The following is a 15712-nucleotide window of genomic DNA, read 5'->3' on the forward strand; positions in this document are numbered from 1 at the left end:
GTTTTTTCATTTATAGTTGATTTTTATACATATGTATTTAGTTTATGCTTATTTATTGTACGTGTATTAAACAAACAGCTTGCTTTCAAAGTCGGATCGAGAGTTTCACCTTTCCACGCCCAATGCTAACGCAGATTTATCTACATACAATCAGAGCTACGGCCGTAATGGTAGGGAGTTCTTAATATCTGCTGCTAATATTCGCAGTGGAAAATGGACGCGTCTTTTTGAGTTAATTTGTGACTTTGACACACTTATAAACTGTGGCAATACCTATCGTTGCTATCGGATAAAACAGAATTGATAAAACATCTTTTTTGTCTGTGTATCTTGTTACTAGAAATGCAAACGAAACTGTTTTCAATCGAACTAAAATCGACTATAGCTTAAAATTGAAAATTGGGCTTGGGAACAAGGTTTAATGCATTCCTTGCAGGAATGCCTCTAATACTTTCAATGAGACGCCAGGACTGGATTAAGGAACTGATTCCTTCAGCAAAAATGCTACATATGGCACTGCTGCAGCAGCTTGTAAGACAATATTTGTTTTCTTAAAATAGTTCCACCTTTGGAGGGGCTAAAACATTTAGAACTACAGTTTTGCTTGGAGTTTGGAGTTTGGTGACTTCCATCCGCATTACAGACGAGAGCTGGACGCAAACATTTGTAACTATCTATTAAACAACTTTCAATAGTACTAATAGTTAACTAGAGAATTAACAACAATTTGACACGATTCAAGGCAACTGCGACGATGAGGCCAAGTCCACATCCCCATTGGCATTGTGGTCAGGTTCGTTTAGATCCAGCAGCTGCGTCCAGTTGGCGTTTAGCCTGACGGTCTCCATGTCCTGCCGCAGCTGCTGGAGGGGCGTGTGCAGCTCCAAGGGCAGGCCATCCCCCAGGACTCGCGAGACGTGCTCCAGTTGGTTGGCGTAGATCCTCAGGCGCTCCACATTGTTGTTGTCCTGCGGCAGACTCGGGACCTGTGGAAGGGGAAGGAAATAAGTTAGATGCTTTCGATGTGGCTGAATGGCCCACTCAATGGCTCTCACCTGGCTGCCACACAGCGTTTGCAGATACCCACTGAGGCGTGGATCCTGCAGCTGACCGCCGGCCTGCCACATCTTTAGGAGATTGAGGATACCCGCCACATCGCCCTGCTCGGTGTCCTGGCTGGGGGGCGAGAGCAGGCGCATGGGCGGAAACTCTGTGGTGGGCGACAGCTTCTTGTAGCTGCTGCAGAGGGTGCTCAGCGTGCAGATGTCTTCGTTGAGGCGCTGGCCGGTTGAAGCGGTTAGCGGTTAGCGGTTGAAGGATTAGCGTTTGCAATTAGTTTGGTTAGTTCTGGACTGGGCTCTGGGTTTCATTTTAAACGAAAGAGTGCGCTTTTGAGCTTGATTTGTGACTGCCGTACCAGCGATGTCGTGTGGTTGATGGAGTGGAGATGATTGAGTGATGATTGGAAACAAAGTGAAACAAATTATATACGAAGATCTCAGCTCGAAGCTCGAGGCCAAGGCCGAAGCCGAACACAACAGATAAATAAGCCAAGTGATTTATTTGGATTTAAGACTACAACTAAACTAAATGATTCAAAAAAAATAAAATAAGATCGCGGTCGAGAGATTGGTTTGTAACATATGAAAATATAGTATATATATCTGCCGATAAACGAAAAACGATATATAGAAATGTCTTCGAAGGATGCGCAACACAAAAGGATCCACTAAATCAAGATCTAGAATCTTACGTCGATCTCGTTGCGGTGGCGCTGCATCTCGGCCTTGGCCCCGCTGAGGTCACTCCCCTTGATCATCAGCTCCTGTGTGGCATCCATGAGTTCGTCCTGCAGCTTCAGATTGACGTCCTCCAAGTCTTTTAGTTTCTCCAGCATGTCCTCCTTATGCTGTTGTAGTTTGTTCCTACGAAAAAACCACAGACAACCAACCGATCAGCAATCAGTCAAAGCTCAATAGCTCAAAACAATCCCCCCACTCACTTGTCCACAATCAGTTGCTGGATGCAATTGTCGTTGTCCAGCTGAACAAGTCTCAGGACCTTGAGCAGCTTGGTGACCAGCGTGTCCACCTCGATCACCTGATCCACCACTGCCTGGGCCGTGCTGTACTCCATCAGAGACGGCAGCTCTGCGAGCGAGTCGTGGCAGCTCAGCTCCTCTGTGTTGCATTGATCGCGTGGACTGCAAGGAGACCGAACCCATGAGAACTAATGCTTTTTATAATAACAACAGGTAGCGATGGCTTACTTCATGGAAAGTGCACTGATCTTGTGCATGTGCAGCTCCATTTGCTGGCGATTGGTGATGGCCTGCGACAGCTGCTGCAGCGAGTCGTCGCCTCCGTTCTGGTGACTGATCATCTCTGTGGGCAGCTCGATCTGGGAGATCATTCCCGTGCAGGAGGAGACCATGTTGTGTGAGTGAGAGTCCGGATGGACCACATCCTCCAACACATTGTCCATCATTAGCAGGCAGGGTTCCGTCTCAGAGTCCAGCATTTCCGTCGAGTCGGAGTCTTCTCCTGGCTGCTCATGGCCCGTTGTTGCTGTGGCTGTTCCCGACCCGTTTTGAGTGGAACCTCCTCCTCCTCCGCCGCCTGCTCCTGATCCTGCTCCTCCATTGCGCTTTCCCGCCTGACGCAGCGAGAGACGCTTGCCAGAGTGTGTGGTGGCCTGGCGAATGGCACCGATGACGGCTGCTATGAAGGATTGGTTGCGCTGCGGCGACAGGGAGCCATCGCTGGCTAGGACAAGCGTGTGCATGGCCTCGCCAGCAGTGGCCGGACAGAGCTGGAGGTCCAGTCCATTGGGCCTAACGCCATTATGGACCTGTTCGGATTCTGCTTGAAAGCGGATGTCCTGCAAGGAGTTTCAAAGGATTAGAACCACCACAAGAGCACTACTTTGGGGTCCACTTACCTCCAAATCCTGCTCGGAAATACTGTAGGAGTAGACCAGCTGCTCCACGAGTCCATCCAGCCGGGAGTGCAGTCCGGAGAGGGCTGTGGAGGCGCCGGCCACCGAGGCATTCTGCTGGTGGATCAGCTCCCGCGACCTGGTCTCCAGGGCCGCGTACTTGGTCTGCAGCAGCCGGTTCTCCTGGCGCCTCTGCTCATTCAGCCGCACCAGGTGCCGGCACTCGTCGCGCAGCACTTTGGCCTCCTCCTCGCGATGGGCCAGCTGTGCCCTAGCCGCCTGGTGCTCCCCCTCGAGCTCTCGCAGGGCGTCGCACTGGGCGGCCTTCTCGTGCTGCAGGAAGTCCTGCAGCTCGCTGGACTCCAGCTCGATGGCTGTCTTCTCCTGGAGCAGCAGCTGCTGCGTGGCCAGTGATCGGCGCATCTCCAACTGGAGAGTGCGGCACATGGCCCGCAGCTGGCCAATCTCCTGCTGGCGCTCGAACAGCTCGTGTCCGCTCATCTGGATCTGCGACTCCAGCATGAGGAGGCTGTCGTGGCCGCCTCCGTCGTTGCTCTCCTCAGATGTGGGCGTCCCAGCGCTGGCGCTGACCACGCGGGCCAGCTCCAGCATCCCCATGACCCGCTCCGTGTTCAGGTGCAGCTCCTGCTGCATGGCCAGCTTCTCCTCCCGCTCCCGCTGCAGTTTCCCGCTCAGCTGGCGCACTTCTTGTCGCAGTTGCTCCAGCTCAAAGTCCCGCTGGTCTGGCTCCGCCTGGCTACTTTGATCCCTCTGCTCCACTGCGTCCAGAGCTCGCGTCTGCAGTAGACCCCCGCCCAGGACCTGCTCCAGGTCCTCGCTGGTCAGCGCCGTCTGCACTGCCGTCTCGTGATAGATCTTCGTCCTGCCCTGCACCGCCTGCAGGGGACGCCGCAGGGAGTTCACTTTGGCGGTGGCCGGAGCCAAGCTCCGCCTGCTCGTGGGCACCACCATCACCGAGGACGTCATCCTGGCATCCACAGCGGCGGCGGCGGCTCGACTGATCGAGTTGCTCCTCGAGAGCCGTCCGCCCGTCAGATCCTCCACGGACTGCTGCTTGCGACGGCGGGGCAGGGTTCCCCCTGGTGCCGGACTGCCCCTCATGCGACTGACATTCACTTCCGGGGTCACTGACATTCCGCGACGGGCTCCTCCTGCCCCCCGATTAGCTGGCCAGCGACCATCGTCGGAGGGGGTTCCTGGCGTCCGTGCCCGACTGAGGGATGGGGTTCTCTGAACCTGGGCCAGGCGCTGCACGGACTGGGCCCGATTGAGGGCGCTGGGCAGCGTATCGGGTTTCTGAGGGCGCGCCAGTCGCGTAGACGCGGACGTGGACGTGGGTGTGGCCGTGGGCGTGGTCGGCACCCGAAAGGAGGAGGACGAGAGCCGTGCCTTTTCGCGGCTACCGGCTGACGGCGTGGCCGGGGACGGAGGTGCCGCACTGTTTCTGGGCAAGCTCACGGCCCGCTTTAGGTTGGCCACTCGGCCACGCAGCTGCTCCAGGGGCTGTGCCCTCGGGGTGGCGTTCTCTGCATTCTGTTCCGGTTCGAACAGGGCCACCTTCTTCTTCACGGCGCTGGTGGTGCTCGTGCGCCTCGGAGGCGACTCCTTCTCGCTGCCAGTCTCGCTGGGAGCCAGATCCACTGTGCCGCTGGTGACCACCTTCAGCTCGCAGCTGTCGTAGATGTCCTCCAGGCCATTGCTGCTGGTGTAGCCCCCGCTGGTGCTGCTGAGGCCGCGCTGCAGCGTCACCCGGGAGAGGCAACAGCTGCTGGCCACGTCCAGGCCGCTGTCGCTGCCATCGCAGTTGCTGGTCGCTGTGATCCCTTCGCTCAGTTCCAGACAGGCCAGTCCGGCCACCAGTTGCTGCTCCTCGAGAGTCGACAGGAGAGACTGTTGCTGTTGCTGTTGCTGTTGCAGTTGCTGTTGCTGTTCCTCCGGTTGCGCCGCCATGTCGAAGAGCGTGGCAGACATGGTCGTTCACTCGCCCACTGAGGAGGAGACAAAGAACAAGTAGAGAGAGAGGATGAGTGTGAGTATGAGTGTGGTTCGTGATTCGTGAGTGATTCACTTGTGGCGACCCACATTTCGGTTGCGTATTTTTGGGATGCTGGCATTTCGGTCGCATCCCGCTCCCATTTCCTTTCCCACAAACAAGTTGCATGCCACCGACCTTTTCCCCGAATGCAAAAATAGGTATTCCTCCCGTGCCGGGCCCCACCACCTCCTTCTCCTTCTCCTCCTACTCCTCCCTCCGCCACCGATTCGGCCACAATTCATTTTTTCGGTCAAGTTGCACGCATGCACGCAACATGGATCCGTTTCGATCTGGCAGATGGAATGGCACAACTGCTCTGCGGCCAGGAAAGTGGAAAGGCCCCCAAGGCTGTGATTGACTCGAACTAGTTCACAGGCGACAGACAGCCACACGACATGACCCGACACGACACCGCACTGCCTGGCACCGCAACACCTGTCCAAGCACCGAACAGAACTGGGACACCACATCGCCTGCGTTGGCTCTCAGTTGGGTCTGGGGGCATAAATAAGTTATGAGGAGTCCCATTGTCTCGTCGCCAAAACACTCGTGCACTGAGAGGAAAGCAGGCGAGCAAGAATCAAGATTTAAATGGTAATTTTCGACTTTCGACAAAGATTGAAGCCAATACCAAATGAATTTCCATTCCATGACATGTTGTGAAATCCTCTCTATTCGTGTCATTCGGAACAAAAGTGTCCGTTCGCCTATGGGAAGTTTACACAACAAATCTAAATTATTCACCTTATCAATACACCATATTATTATTATTTTTATTTGTATTTTAGTGACTTAAAACTTTGCATAAATACTAGTAACAATAAAGTAGACTTTTTGGTTTTCTTAAATTTAATTTTCTTTAGTATTAAGTCTGTCGTTATGCCGGATCATACCTATACCAAAGTATTCTCTCAGAGAACACATAACCATTTGTTAGTTGGTAACTTAAGAACACATCCAACAATTGGACAAAAAATAGGTACAAATTATTAGAAACTCTATATTCAAGATATATCTTCACTGTTTCAAGTTTTAATCGCATTTCGAGCAGAAACAGACTTCTTGCTCCTTAGAATTTTCAACAATGATAATAATCCAATATGTATTAAGGGTAGTCCATGCAAATTTATGTCAGAAGGGGAATTTTCGAATAGTGCCAGCTATTCCACATTTTGTTCCCGACTGATCTCAAAGGTGGATTCTCTCAGTGTCGTTGACAACGCATCTCTGTGGCACTTGGGGCACGTTGACCCAACTGTTTTGGTTGTGCCCCAGCCGAGACACTCTCGTGGCCAAAGCATTATTGCGGAACTTTCCAAATTCGCATCCAATTTCGTGTGGCACATTGTTGTCCCAGAGATTCGCTTGGGAGTTCGCACTTTATCGCATCCATCTTTGCATCTTGCCATCTATCTAGTTGATAGATTACTACCCGTGCATACATCATATTTTGTATGTATTTTCCACAGCTCTCGTCGCCAGGAACAAGGAAGTTTAGCTTCGTCTTTGAGAGAGAGTATCAGATATTCTCCACCCTGCCTCTGCCTCTGCCTGCGGAGGCTTGTGGCTTGTGTTGGTCTCCCAGACACACACGTCATTAGTGTCATGTTGTTATGTTGTTATGCGATCTCCCAGAGATCTCCCAGCCCAAAAATTTTGGAGATTTCATCACGAGTTTGCTGTTGTTTTCGGCAGAGTGTGCGAAGGGGAGGGGAGGCGAGGGGAGAATCAGCTTAATGAAGTTGCTCCAGTTTTCAGATAATTGCAAGTTCATTTGAAGCGAATCACTTTACGAATACACATTGTGTGCGAATGAATGCTAGTACGAGTATGTGCCTCGAAGGTGCCTCGAATAGCTTTGGCAGAGTGCCAACCGGTTTGTTGGTCCGTTTCTTATCCACCTTTTCCAGCCCGAGAATGGGCTTGGATCCTGAAAACGACCTTGTTTTACGATATGTTAAAGGCTGTCTCAAGCGGCGTTGCGGCGTTGCGGCGCTGCGGCTGTCGGGCCACTCCACTAGCTCGAGTGGACTTTAAAGAGACGTTAAAGAGCAGGCAGGCTCTAGGCCTCCGCCCTAGACACGACAGCGGTCTAATGAAGGCCACTTGAAGGCGCTGAGGATGCCACAACGGGCAGGGGGAGCTTCTGAGTGCCGCGTGGAGGCATGGGGGCCCCACTAGGGCCTGGAATGAAACGAAGCGGAGCCACACATGTCTGCAACCGCAAAGATACGAGGAGTAGACACACAAAAAGTGTCTACTGGATACATATTGAAAGCAGACAGCCGCAGACAGCGGGTCGTCGGGAATGAAGTTGTCGCCGCCACTATCCACAGAATCGATCCGAGTGGCCCTGGCAGTGAAAGATGCAAGTTTCCGAAGCTCGAGAGAAACAAGTTTCGTTCCGCAACGCCTTATCGGAGTCGCCTCTGTCACTTCTAGAGAGAGCTCTCTGACGCTCTTGCCACATGGACAGGGCGAAGGGATGGCGGATAGTTCAAGGCGACCACACGCAGCGGTGTGCCGCCTGGAGAATAGACCGTCTGGAAACCCTTCAAGGGCCAGTCGTCACGGCACATTAGCTCCAATCAATGGACGATGCTCTCAATTGCCAGTCGCTGGGACAGCGTCCTCCCCCATCAGCTCCGCATAGCCCCTAATTCGATTAAAGCGCTTGATGGAGCAAAAATAGGGCTGCCCCGAACGTGGCAGTGTCGTGGCAATGCCAACTTAATTGCTGCTGCAGCCACAGCAACAATTGCGACGAGTGCAAAAAGCGCGTGGATGGGAAACGGCTTAGCGCTTGGCTCCACGCTAATTGCTGCCTTTGATGTCTTCGCCTGCGACTGGCACCGCCACAGCGGAGACACCTCCTCCTGCCTGCCGCACATTAGCATCTTTTCATCGAGCAGAGCGGAACAGCGGAGGGTACGGGCAGGCTCTTCCGGCAGGCTCTCTGGGAAAAACAAGATATACCTGATTTCGATCTACAAAGAGTTTTCTCTTTTATTGCCAGCTGGACACTAAGAGGACCCGCCTGGATACAGGCAGGTAGCACCATCCTCTCGTCTCTCATTCATGGGCACAGGATTACGAAAAGGTTTTCCATCCCATATAAATGCTCTTCTCGAGAGAACTTCTCAGATCAACGCCATTCGGTCCGGACCACGGTCAAGCTGTTTTCTGGGAACTGCTTTCGCAATTTGTTCCTCAATTATGCATTCCCACACACAGACACATCGCATCACAGTTCCAACGTGAATCTGAATCTGCATATGCAGTGCGTTTCATGACTATAAGGGCATCGTTTTTGAGGGCACACTCGAGATGCTCCAAAAGAGAATGCAGGAGAATGGTACAAGATCAACATACATATCGTGTGCATGATATTGCATGGATTGTTGGTTGGTATGATAGGTACATATATGATTCTAAGGTTCACATAACATAAGCCTCTCCAGCGTTGGTTTAATGTTTTTCCATATCATCTTAAATGGATATTGTCTTCTTTTACAAAAACTGTTGGTTTATTGAGTCTAAGAAATGTATTTTACGTCAGTAGCGACTTTTGGTGGCGTGACATCCCATATAATTCAAACAACTACATTCGTAGTCGTTATACGGTATTTTTTGCGATCAAGGCCTTGTGCAGTCTGTAAATTTCTTCCGTTAAGTGATTCGTCTCTTTTCCAGGAAGGCACCGTTGGAAATACTGATAAGATATACGAAAAATATGAATCGATACAGTGCAGTAGAACATTTGAATTATGTTGGTTGTGGAGGCCGATAAGGTGTTGTTGTTGTTGCTGATGGTAGCACGCGTCAATTGGCTGTCAAGCTTGCAGGTTCGAAACGCACTGTAAACATACAGGGCCCAGCATATGGATGGATGTTTATGCGATCCCCATCTCCCTGGCAAGCTCCCTGGCAAGCTCCCTGGCGATCTCCCTGGTTTATCTGTGTCATATGCTCATAGGGAAGCACGTTCACTGGCATACATCGCACTCGCACGCATACTCGTATGCACATATGTGTGTACATGATGTCTGTTGTGGCAGTTGCATTGGAAACAATTTATTTCCATATACAACGGGGTATTTATAGCAATTTATTTCCACTGGGGGTGACAGGGGGGATTAGCAGTACCTCTTTTGGGCTGTGCATGGGATCCCCCCACATCCAGAACTCAATGGAACTTAATGTTTTGGATGGTTGATTGCGGCGACGACTCTCGTCAATTGATATGCTATTGAACCGTGTGTCGTGGGGGTCTTCCTCCCTGAACAGGTGGACAGACCAGACCCGCGGGGCCCGGTCACGCCCCTGGGGGCCCAAACCACTCCACACCCCGATTTGTTCCCGTTTGTTGTTTGTCAAAGCACTTCCTGTTCTGGCGACGATCCACGAAACTCCAATGAAGTGAAACATTTGTGCCGCGAATTACAATCAAGCAGGCCCGCATCTGCAGCCAAGCCCCCAGTCGCAGTCGCAGCCCCCTCGCAGTCACGGCTATAATGTGTTGCAGTTGCAAGTTGCGCGCACAGTTTATGTCTGTGGGATTGGAGCAGGGAGTGTGTCTGCAACTGCGACTGCAACTGGTGATGGTGCTGGTGCTGGTGCTGGTGCTGGGAGTGGGACTTGGGCGACGAGTTCACTTTTCGGAGGGGAACTTTTCGACTCTTCCGGGTTCTATGCCACATCCATCTCTCTTCCTCCGTTACCCTCCCTCTCCATCTGGGTGTTGCCCCTTCTTCAGTGGTGCTGCTGTATGTTGCACCTGCCGACTTATCGCGCATTATGCACACAGAACAGAACGGGAAAGAGAATTGTAAGCATGATTTTCTAATTTTTAGCCGATTCCGTTGCTGCCCCTCCTCTTTCCACCGCCTTCGCAGTCTTTCTTCAATTTGTTTTTGGGGGCAGTAACTCCTCCGTTGCGTTGCTGCCGCATGTTTCGTGAATCGAAGAAGAACGGCCAGGCCAGGGGCGGAGGCGGAGACGGGGGCGGGGGCGGGTCTGTGATGGCTGTCACGAACGCGGCTTTTGGGGCATTGGGCACTGGGCATTGGGCACTGGGGATCGGCCGCACTGGGTATCGGGAATCGGGCATTCGACTCTCTCCCTCTCTCTCTCTCGGGGCATTGGGGCAAGGCAATGCTCTTGCAACAGCAACAGCAAAGAGCAGGAAGAAGCGGCCGACTGAATCGCTTTTGAAGTTGCCTCTGGATCGCTGGATCCATGGATTGTTGTTGATTTACCATTTGATGGAGTTGTTGTTATTGTTTTTGTTTTTGTTGTTGATGCCGCAAGCTATAAACAATTTTTGGCGGCACGCAAAAGTTTCGTTTTGCATTTGAAGGAAAGTCTGGCAGCAGGCGGAGATTAGGCAACACCAGATGTAGCTTCAGTCTCAAAAAACTTGAAAATATATACCAAATTAAGTTGGAGCTTTGTTGGGGGGGGGACACCCTTCGATTGAATGTCTGGCCTTTTCTGTAGAAAATACCAATATCCATAACAACAAATTTAAAGCCAATAAAACACACCTGTCCATATAATTCTGTACCAATATTATTTTCTAAACTTATTCAAAAAACTTTCAAAAACTTCAAAAACTTTGATGTAAAAACCTCTTTAAATCAGTAAAAGTTCATTTTATCGGGATTTTTTATTATACGAAATAACATTTATGATGAAAGTTCTTCCACAAAGTCTCTTTTACATATTAAACTATCCTTGAAAAGTCCTAGAAACATCTATGCCTAGCCCCAATCTCGGCTAGCGGCTATAGTTCTTAGACTTTTATAAATCCCATCAAATTTCGTGGCGCCCGAAAGTGCTAACAAAGAATGGAATCATTTATCATAAATTCTAAAATTAGTCACATTGAAATATTGGCGCTGGTTTCGATGTTTGGAGCGGCGAAAACCTCTTCTGTTTTTTTTGGCAATTTATAATAAACAAAAAATACCCCTAAATCAACCTCCGCACTAATAACAGGGCTAATCAAGGGTGATAAGTTAAGGCTATTGTTAGATTAAAAATCCGGGTTTATTTTGCCTTTTTACCTTAAATGTATACCAATGTCCCAAATTCAACGAAAGATGTCTGAAATCAGAGCTAGGGTTTGGTTTTCTGGCAGGTTTTAGGGATATTGTAGTAAGGTTTGGAATCTCTAGGGCTTGGTAGACTTTGCTTACTAAGAAAAGCTACTGATTGCTGGAAAACCTTTCATTATTTGAAACCATTTGAAACCATGCAGACTCTCTTTCGAAATTGCCAAGAAAACCATGGGAGTGCGAGTATGCGACAAATTTGATTTGTTTTAAGAGTTCTTAAGTTGTCGAGGGCGTTGAATCGTTCATTGGCCTGGTCTAAAACCGAATCCAACCGAACCGGAATAGACCGAAATGAACCGGAATGAAATGGTGACTAGCATTTCTCCCTCTCTCTCTCTCTGGCTCTTTCCGGAGCTCTTTTGGCTTAATCAACAACTCATTGCGTTGGCAATTACTCCGCCAACTACTGAAATTATTTGTCATATGGCAGAGAAAGTCTCTGTGCATCCGAGTCTGAGTCTCAGCCGCAATCGCAGCCTGGGTCTGGGTCTGGGTCTGGGCCTGAGTCTGGGTTTTCATGGCAGCTACTGGCTGCTCTTTAAGTGTTTGGGATATCAAGAAAATGGCTTTTTATGACATGCCATAATACACATATTTTTCATACCTGATGGATGCCGTTGCCGCCTCCTCCCTGTGCCATACGCCATACGCCACTCGGTCGAATACGAATACGAATACGAATAGGAGATAGTATATCTAGAGCCCCCGACTCTGGTCGAATCTGGTCTGTGGCAAAAACAATGAGTTGTGTACTTCACGCTTGGCAGCGCTTTTTCAGCGGCATGCGCCACATGACACTCTCCATTATAGAGAGATTTGCGGCATGTGGTGGGGCGGGTCGGGCCACAGACAGTCTTGACCATTGACCAGAGACCAGAGACTCTGAGCACAGTTGTTGGGCATGACTGGAGGCAATCGTAAAGCCAACCAAAGCGAGAAACCCGAATGGCAGAAAGCGGCAAAGAGACTTCAAAGAGCAGCTGCTGCTGCTGGAGACGCCACCGAGTCTCGCCTGAGGGCCTCGCTCATTGTCAACTTGTGTGGTGGTGTCTCGAGAACTTTGGCAAGGTTCCAGGCGCAAGACCCAAGGCCCAAGGCCCAGGCCCCTTTCCAGGGCGGTACTAGTCCTCTCGTTCTACCCTCTCTCTTTGAAACGCAATGAGGGCCTGCCTTTTGTCCGACGTAAGCCGAGACGGGGCTCATCTGCTCCGGTTTCAAAAAGCTGCCGGATCAAACAAGACCTAAATCAGGGCGTTCAACTGACCTTGAATGCGGCACAAAAGAACCCCCCAGCCCCAGACACACATATATCAAGCCCATATATAACCACATTTCACATTTCGACGGAAAGAACAGGCTGGACTGCTAAATTTCGCACATTTAAAACTTGTTTATCGCGAATTACATATATGTACATACATATGTATGTGTGCATGTGTGTGTGTGTACATATTGCGATTGGGCTGCCACAAATCGGGAATCTAGAGGTCTGTTATCGGACTGTGTGATAAGGGCGTGGCGTTGGGGGAGTTCTGTGAAAGTGCAGTCGCCAGATAACATTAAGTGGTAAGTCGGAAAGTGGCTGATTGGCGGCCATATCGGGGCGTGTGTCACACACAGAAAAAGCAAGGAACAGAGTGTGGAGATTGGAGAGACTCTCGGCGGAAACTGCATTAATTGAAGCTTAATTAGCGGCTTCCTGGAGTCGGCACTCCGCCAACTCCAGCTCCAGCTCCACATGGCTAGCCCACAGCTACAGAAAAGTATCGCATTATGGAATAGCGGTTGCAATGTCCGCTCCGCATAATCATGAATATGCTAAACGCTAACCAGATATTGGCCAAGCCAGTGATTGACTTGGCTGATTGACAATTGCACCTCTTCCTGATTGCCTTGTCGCTTCGAAATCGATTATCGACGGTGTCATGCAAACTGCTTGCAACTTGCAACACGGGGCATAATGAAGCACGCTCGGGACGTGCCCAGGATACACAATACGGAAGCCCCGGGGGTCGGGTTGCCCTGACCTTTTAATGCCTGCTAAAAAGCAGAGCTACAGCCACAGAGCTTAAACCCACGACAAGGCGACGACAGGCAACCGCAGAGGGCGAGAGAAAGAGACACCTATGACCTGCCCCCTCCCCACTCAGAGGGAGCTCGCACTCCCACTCCACCTCCATCTTAGTCCCCCCGCATCATGGTGTTCCATAACAACTTTCTACCCGCGAATATTTTGAGAGTACTCACCCACAGAGCAGCAGAAGCAGCGACAGCAGCAGTGAGGCGGCAGTGAGGCAGCAGCGATGTGGCAGCAACAGAGGGAGTAGAGTCGATTGTCGATTAGAGTGGAGACGGGAGCAGCGCTGTTCCTCCGGAGGGGAGGATTATGAAGAAGATGATGAAAATGTCAGAGGGCCTCCCAGAGCATTCTCTTTCGATTCTATGGCCTGTGTCGCTTGCGTCCCCTTCTCCTCTCTCTCTCTCTCTCTTGCGCGTGGCTCCGTTGGTGCAGAAATTGCGGATTCGCGGACGGAATTTGCTCAAATTTTCTGCACTCACACACACTTCTGCACAGGCACGGGAATGATCGTTCCAGTGCTCACACGTACGCAAAAACAAAAACACACACACGAATACGCGCGCGACAACAGCTGCAGCAGCTGGAAAGGACGGGAAGAAGGACGAGTCGAGTTCCTGCTGCGGCTTCCTCCGGGGCCTATTGTTTCGTTTCGTTTTACCTAACCAAATGGTTTATTTGTATAGAGTCCTCGCAGGACCCACGCACACACACACACTCGCGCTTACAGCAGCAACAGCAGCAGCAGCAGCGTTTCAATGGAAAAATCGATTGAATCAAGCCTGAAGAACAACGGGTCTCTTTGGCATTTACAGGCGGAGGCTTTGGCATTAAGGAAAAGCCAGCCTTGTGTCGCTTTTATTGGGTCTGGGGCCTGGGGCCAGCCTCGCGAATGCGATCCATAAGGCTTCACAGAAAACCGAAAACCCGTTCGCATTCAGGGGCCGCGCGCCACAGAAAAACACACACAAGCGCGCGCAAAGAGCATTCAAACAGGAAAAAAAATGTACTAATAAAATATTTATAGTATAAGTATGCATAAATATATTATGAACAATAGCTTATCAACAACCTGCAGCAAGCGATTCAGTTGACTTTTGTTGTACACTTTTAGCGACTTTTCAATTTCTTTATCGCGCGCGCGCAGCAACACGACCGCTCGAGTTGGAAATTTTTTTTGTTGTTTCATTTAGGACGAGTGGCTATCGGACTTATCGATAAGATATACCGTCCGACCCTCAAAAATATACCAAAATATATAAATAAGTCCCTGAATGAGCGCGCCAATAGAAATTGTTGGAAAGTGAATGAGCGTCAAGGATTTGAGAGATCAAAAATAAACCTACGCATGGAAGTTTCTACACTCCTTGTTGTTAAATATGCCTATAAAAACTTAATAGATGAATTTGATCAACTATACTTTTATATACCAAAATACCATTTCGTAAGAACCTTGCAATTTGCTTTGGCTGTTTTGGCCTGTTGTCCATACCCTTTTTTATAGCCCATTCAAAATTACGACTCATTTTTTCGTCGCAGGACAGAGCACAACCAGTGTGACCTGCTATATTTTGCAGTAGTTCGGAAAACTACAAATTTCTCAGCTGATTTTCTCAGCTGAAATCGATAAATGGTTTTTTCTCAGCTGATTTCAGTCCGATAGAAAATTTAAAAATTCATAAAAATGCCTACTTCTACGTAAGAAGAACGATGGAAAAACGAACTTAGCTCACTCAACCGCCCTTTCTTTGATCTGGATAATAACTTAAGTTAAGCCGAACAACATACAAAAAATAATTACTCTTGTGGGTCCATCCTATTCTTCATCTTCGCTTAACAAAAACAGCAAGATACCTTTTACCTAAGCTGCTCAAAAATAAAAGTGATAAAATAAAAGTCAATAAAAAACATAGTTAATTATCTAGGTCAAGAGAATTATAGTTTCGACGATTTTCATCGGTGGACAACAAAAATCACGTAAACGTACCGTTACAAAAACCATGGATAACAAATTTTAAATGGTCACCCTGAAGAGCCGTGCTAGGGAAGTTAAATGTATGATATATCGATAGACGTTTTTTTATTGATGATATATATGTAGGTATTGAATTTTGAATTAATGTGCATAGTTTTGAAGAATATGTCTTCAACGAACTACTTTTTTCAACTCTGAGCAAAATAACTCAATTTTTCTGTTGTTTCACGTCGTTGTATCAGATATACCGACTTTTGATACTACATATCGATGCAACAAAATATTGACATTTTTGTGCGATAGGTGGAATTGGTCGACGCTTTATTTAAAAAATGACAATATAAGCGCCCAGCTCCGATTTCGTAATTGTTATTTCAAAATGACAAGCTCAACTATGGTTCGATATATAATTTCTACGGCATAAATTCTGAAACAAAACAACTATCGAATAATGCATCGAATATCGATGCAAGGGCTGTGACTTTGTTACTTAAAAAGGGCAACACTGGCGAACAGCTGTTTGTTCAGCGAGGAAGAAGCAGAGAATT

General features: G+C 49.2%; 1 protein-coding gene across 1 annotated transcript; it reads right to left on the minus strand.

Annotated features, from left to right (window-relative positions):
- Positions 1–36: 36 nt before the first annotated feature.
- Positions 37–14207, minus strand: LOC6595917. Its single transcript, XM_026989446.1, has 7 exons — positions 13360–14207; positions 2941–4946; positions 2270–2880; positions 2003–2203; positions 1754–1925; positions 1056–1280; positions 37–986 (listed from the first exon to the last, which is right to left on the minus strand). The coding sequence occupies exons 2-7, from the start codon at positions 4927–4929 to the stop codon at positions 738–740; spliced, it is 3447 nt and encodes a 1148-aa protein (XP_026845247.1). The 5' UTR covers positions 4930–4946; positions 13360–14207; the 3' UTR covers positions 37–737.
- Positions 14208–15712: the final 1505 nt, after the last annotated feature.

This window comes from Drosophila persimilis, unplaced genomic scaffold, assembly GCF_003286085.1.
Source record: "Drosophila persimilis strain 14011-0111.01,24,50 unplaced genomic scaffold, DperRS2 tig00000431-arrow-pilon, whole genome shotgun sequence".
NCBI classification, from domain to species: domain Eukaryota; kingdom Metazoa; phylum Arthropoda; class Insecta; order Diptera; family Drosophilidae; genus Drosophila; species Drosophila persimilis.

Excerpts from the sequence above, each read along its gene's own strand:
- LOC6595917 (XM_026989446.1), bottom strand. The coding sequence starts at position 4,929 with ATGTCTGCCACGCTCTTCGACATGGCGGCGCAACCGGAGGAACAGCAA. Across the intron at positions 2,204-2,269 it reads ATCAGTGCACTTTCCATGAA|TCCACGCGATCAATGCAACA; the intron begins GTAAGCCATCGC and ends GTCTCCTTGCAG. Across the intron at positions 987-1,055 it reads AAACGCTGTGTGGCAGCCAG|GTCCCGAGTCTGCCGCAGGA; the intron begins GTGAGAGCCATT and ends CCCCTTCCACAG.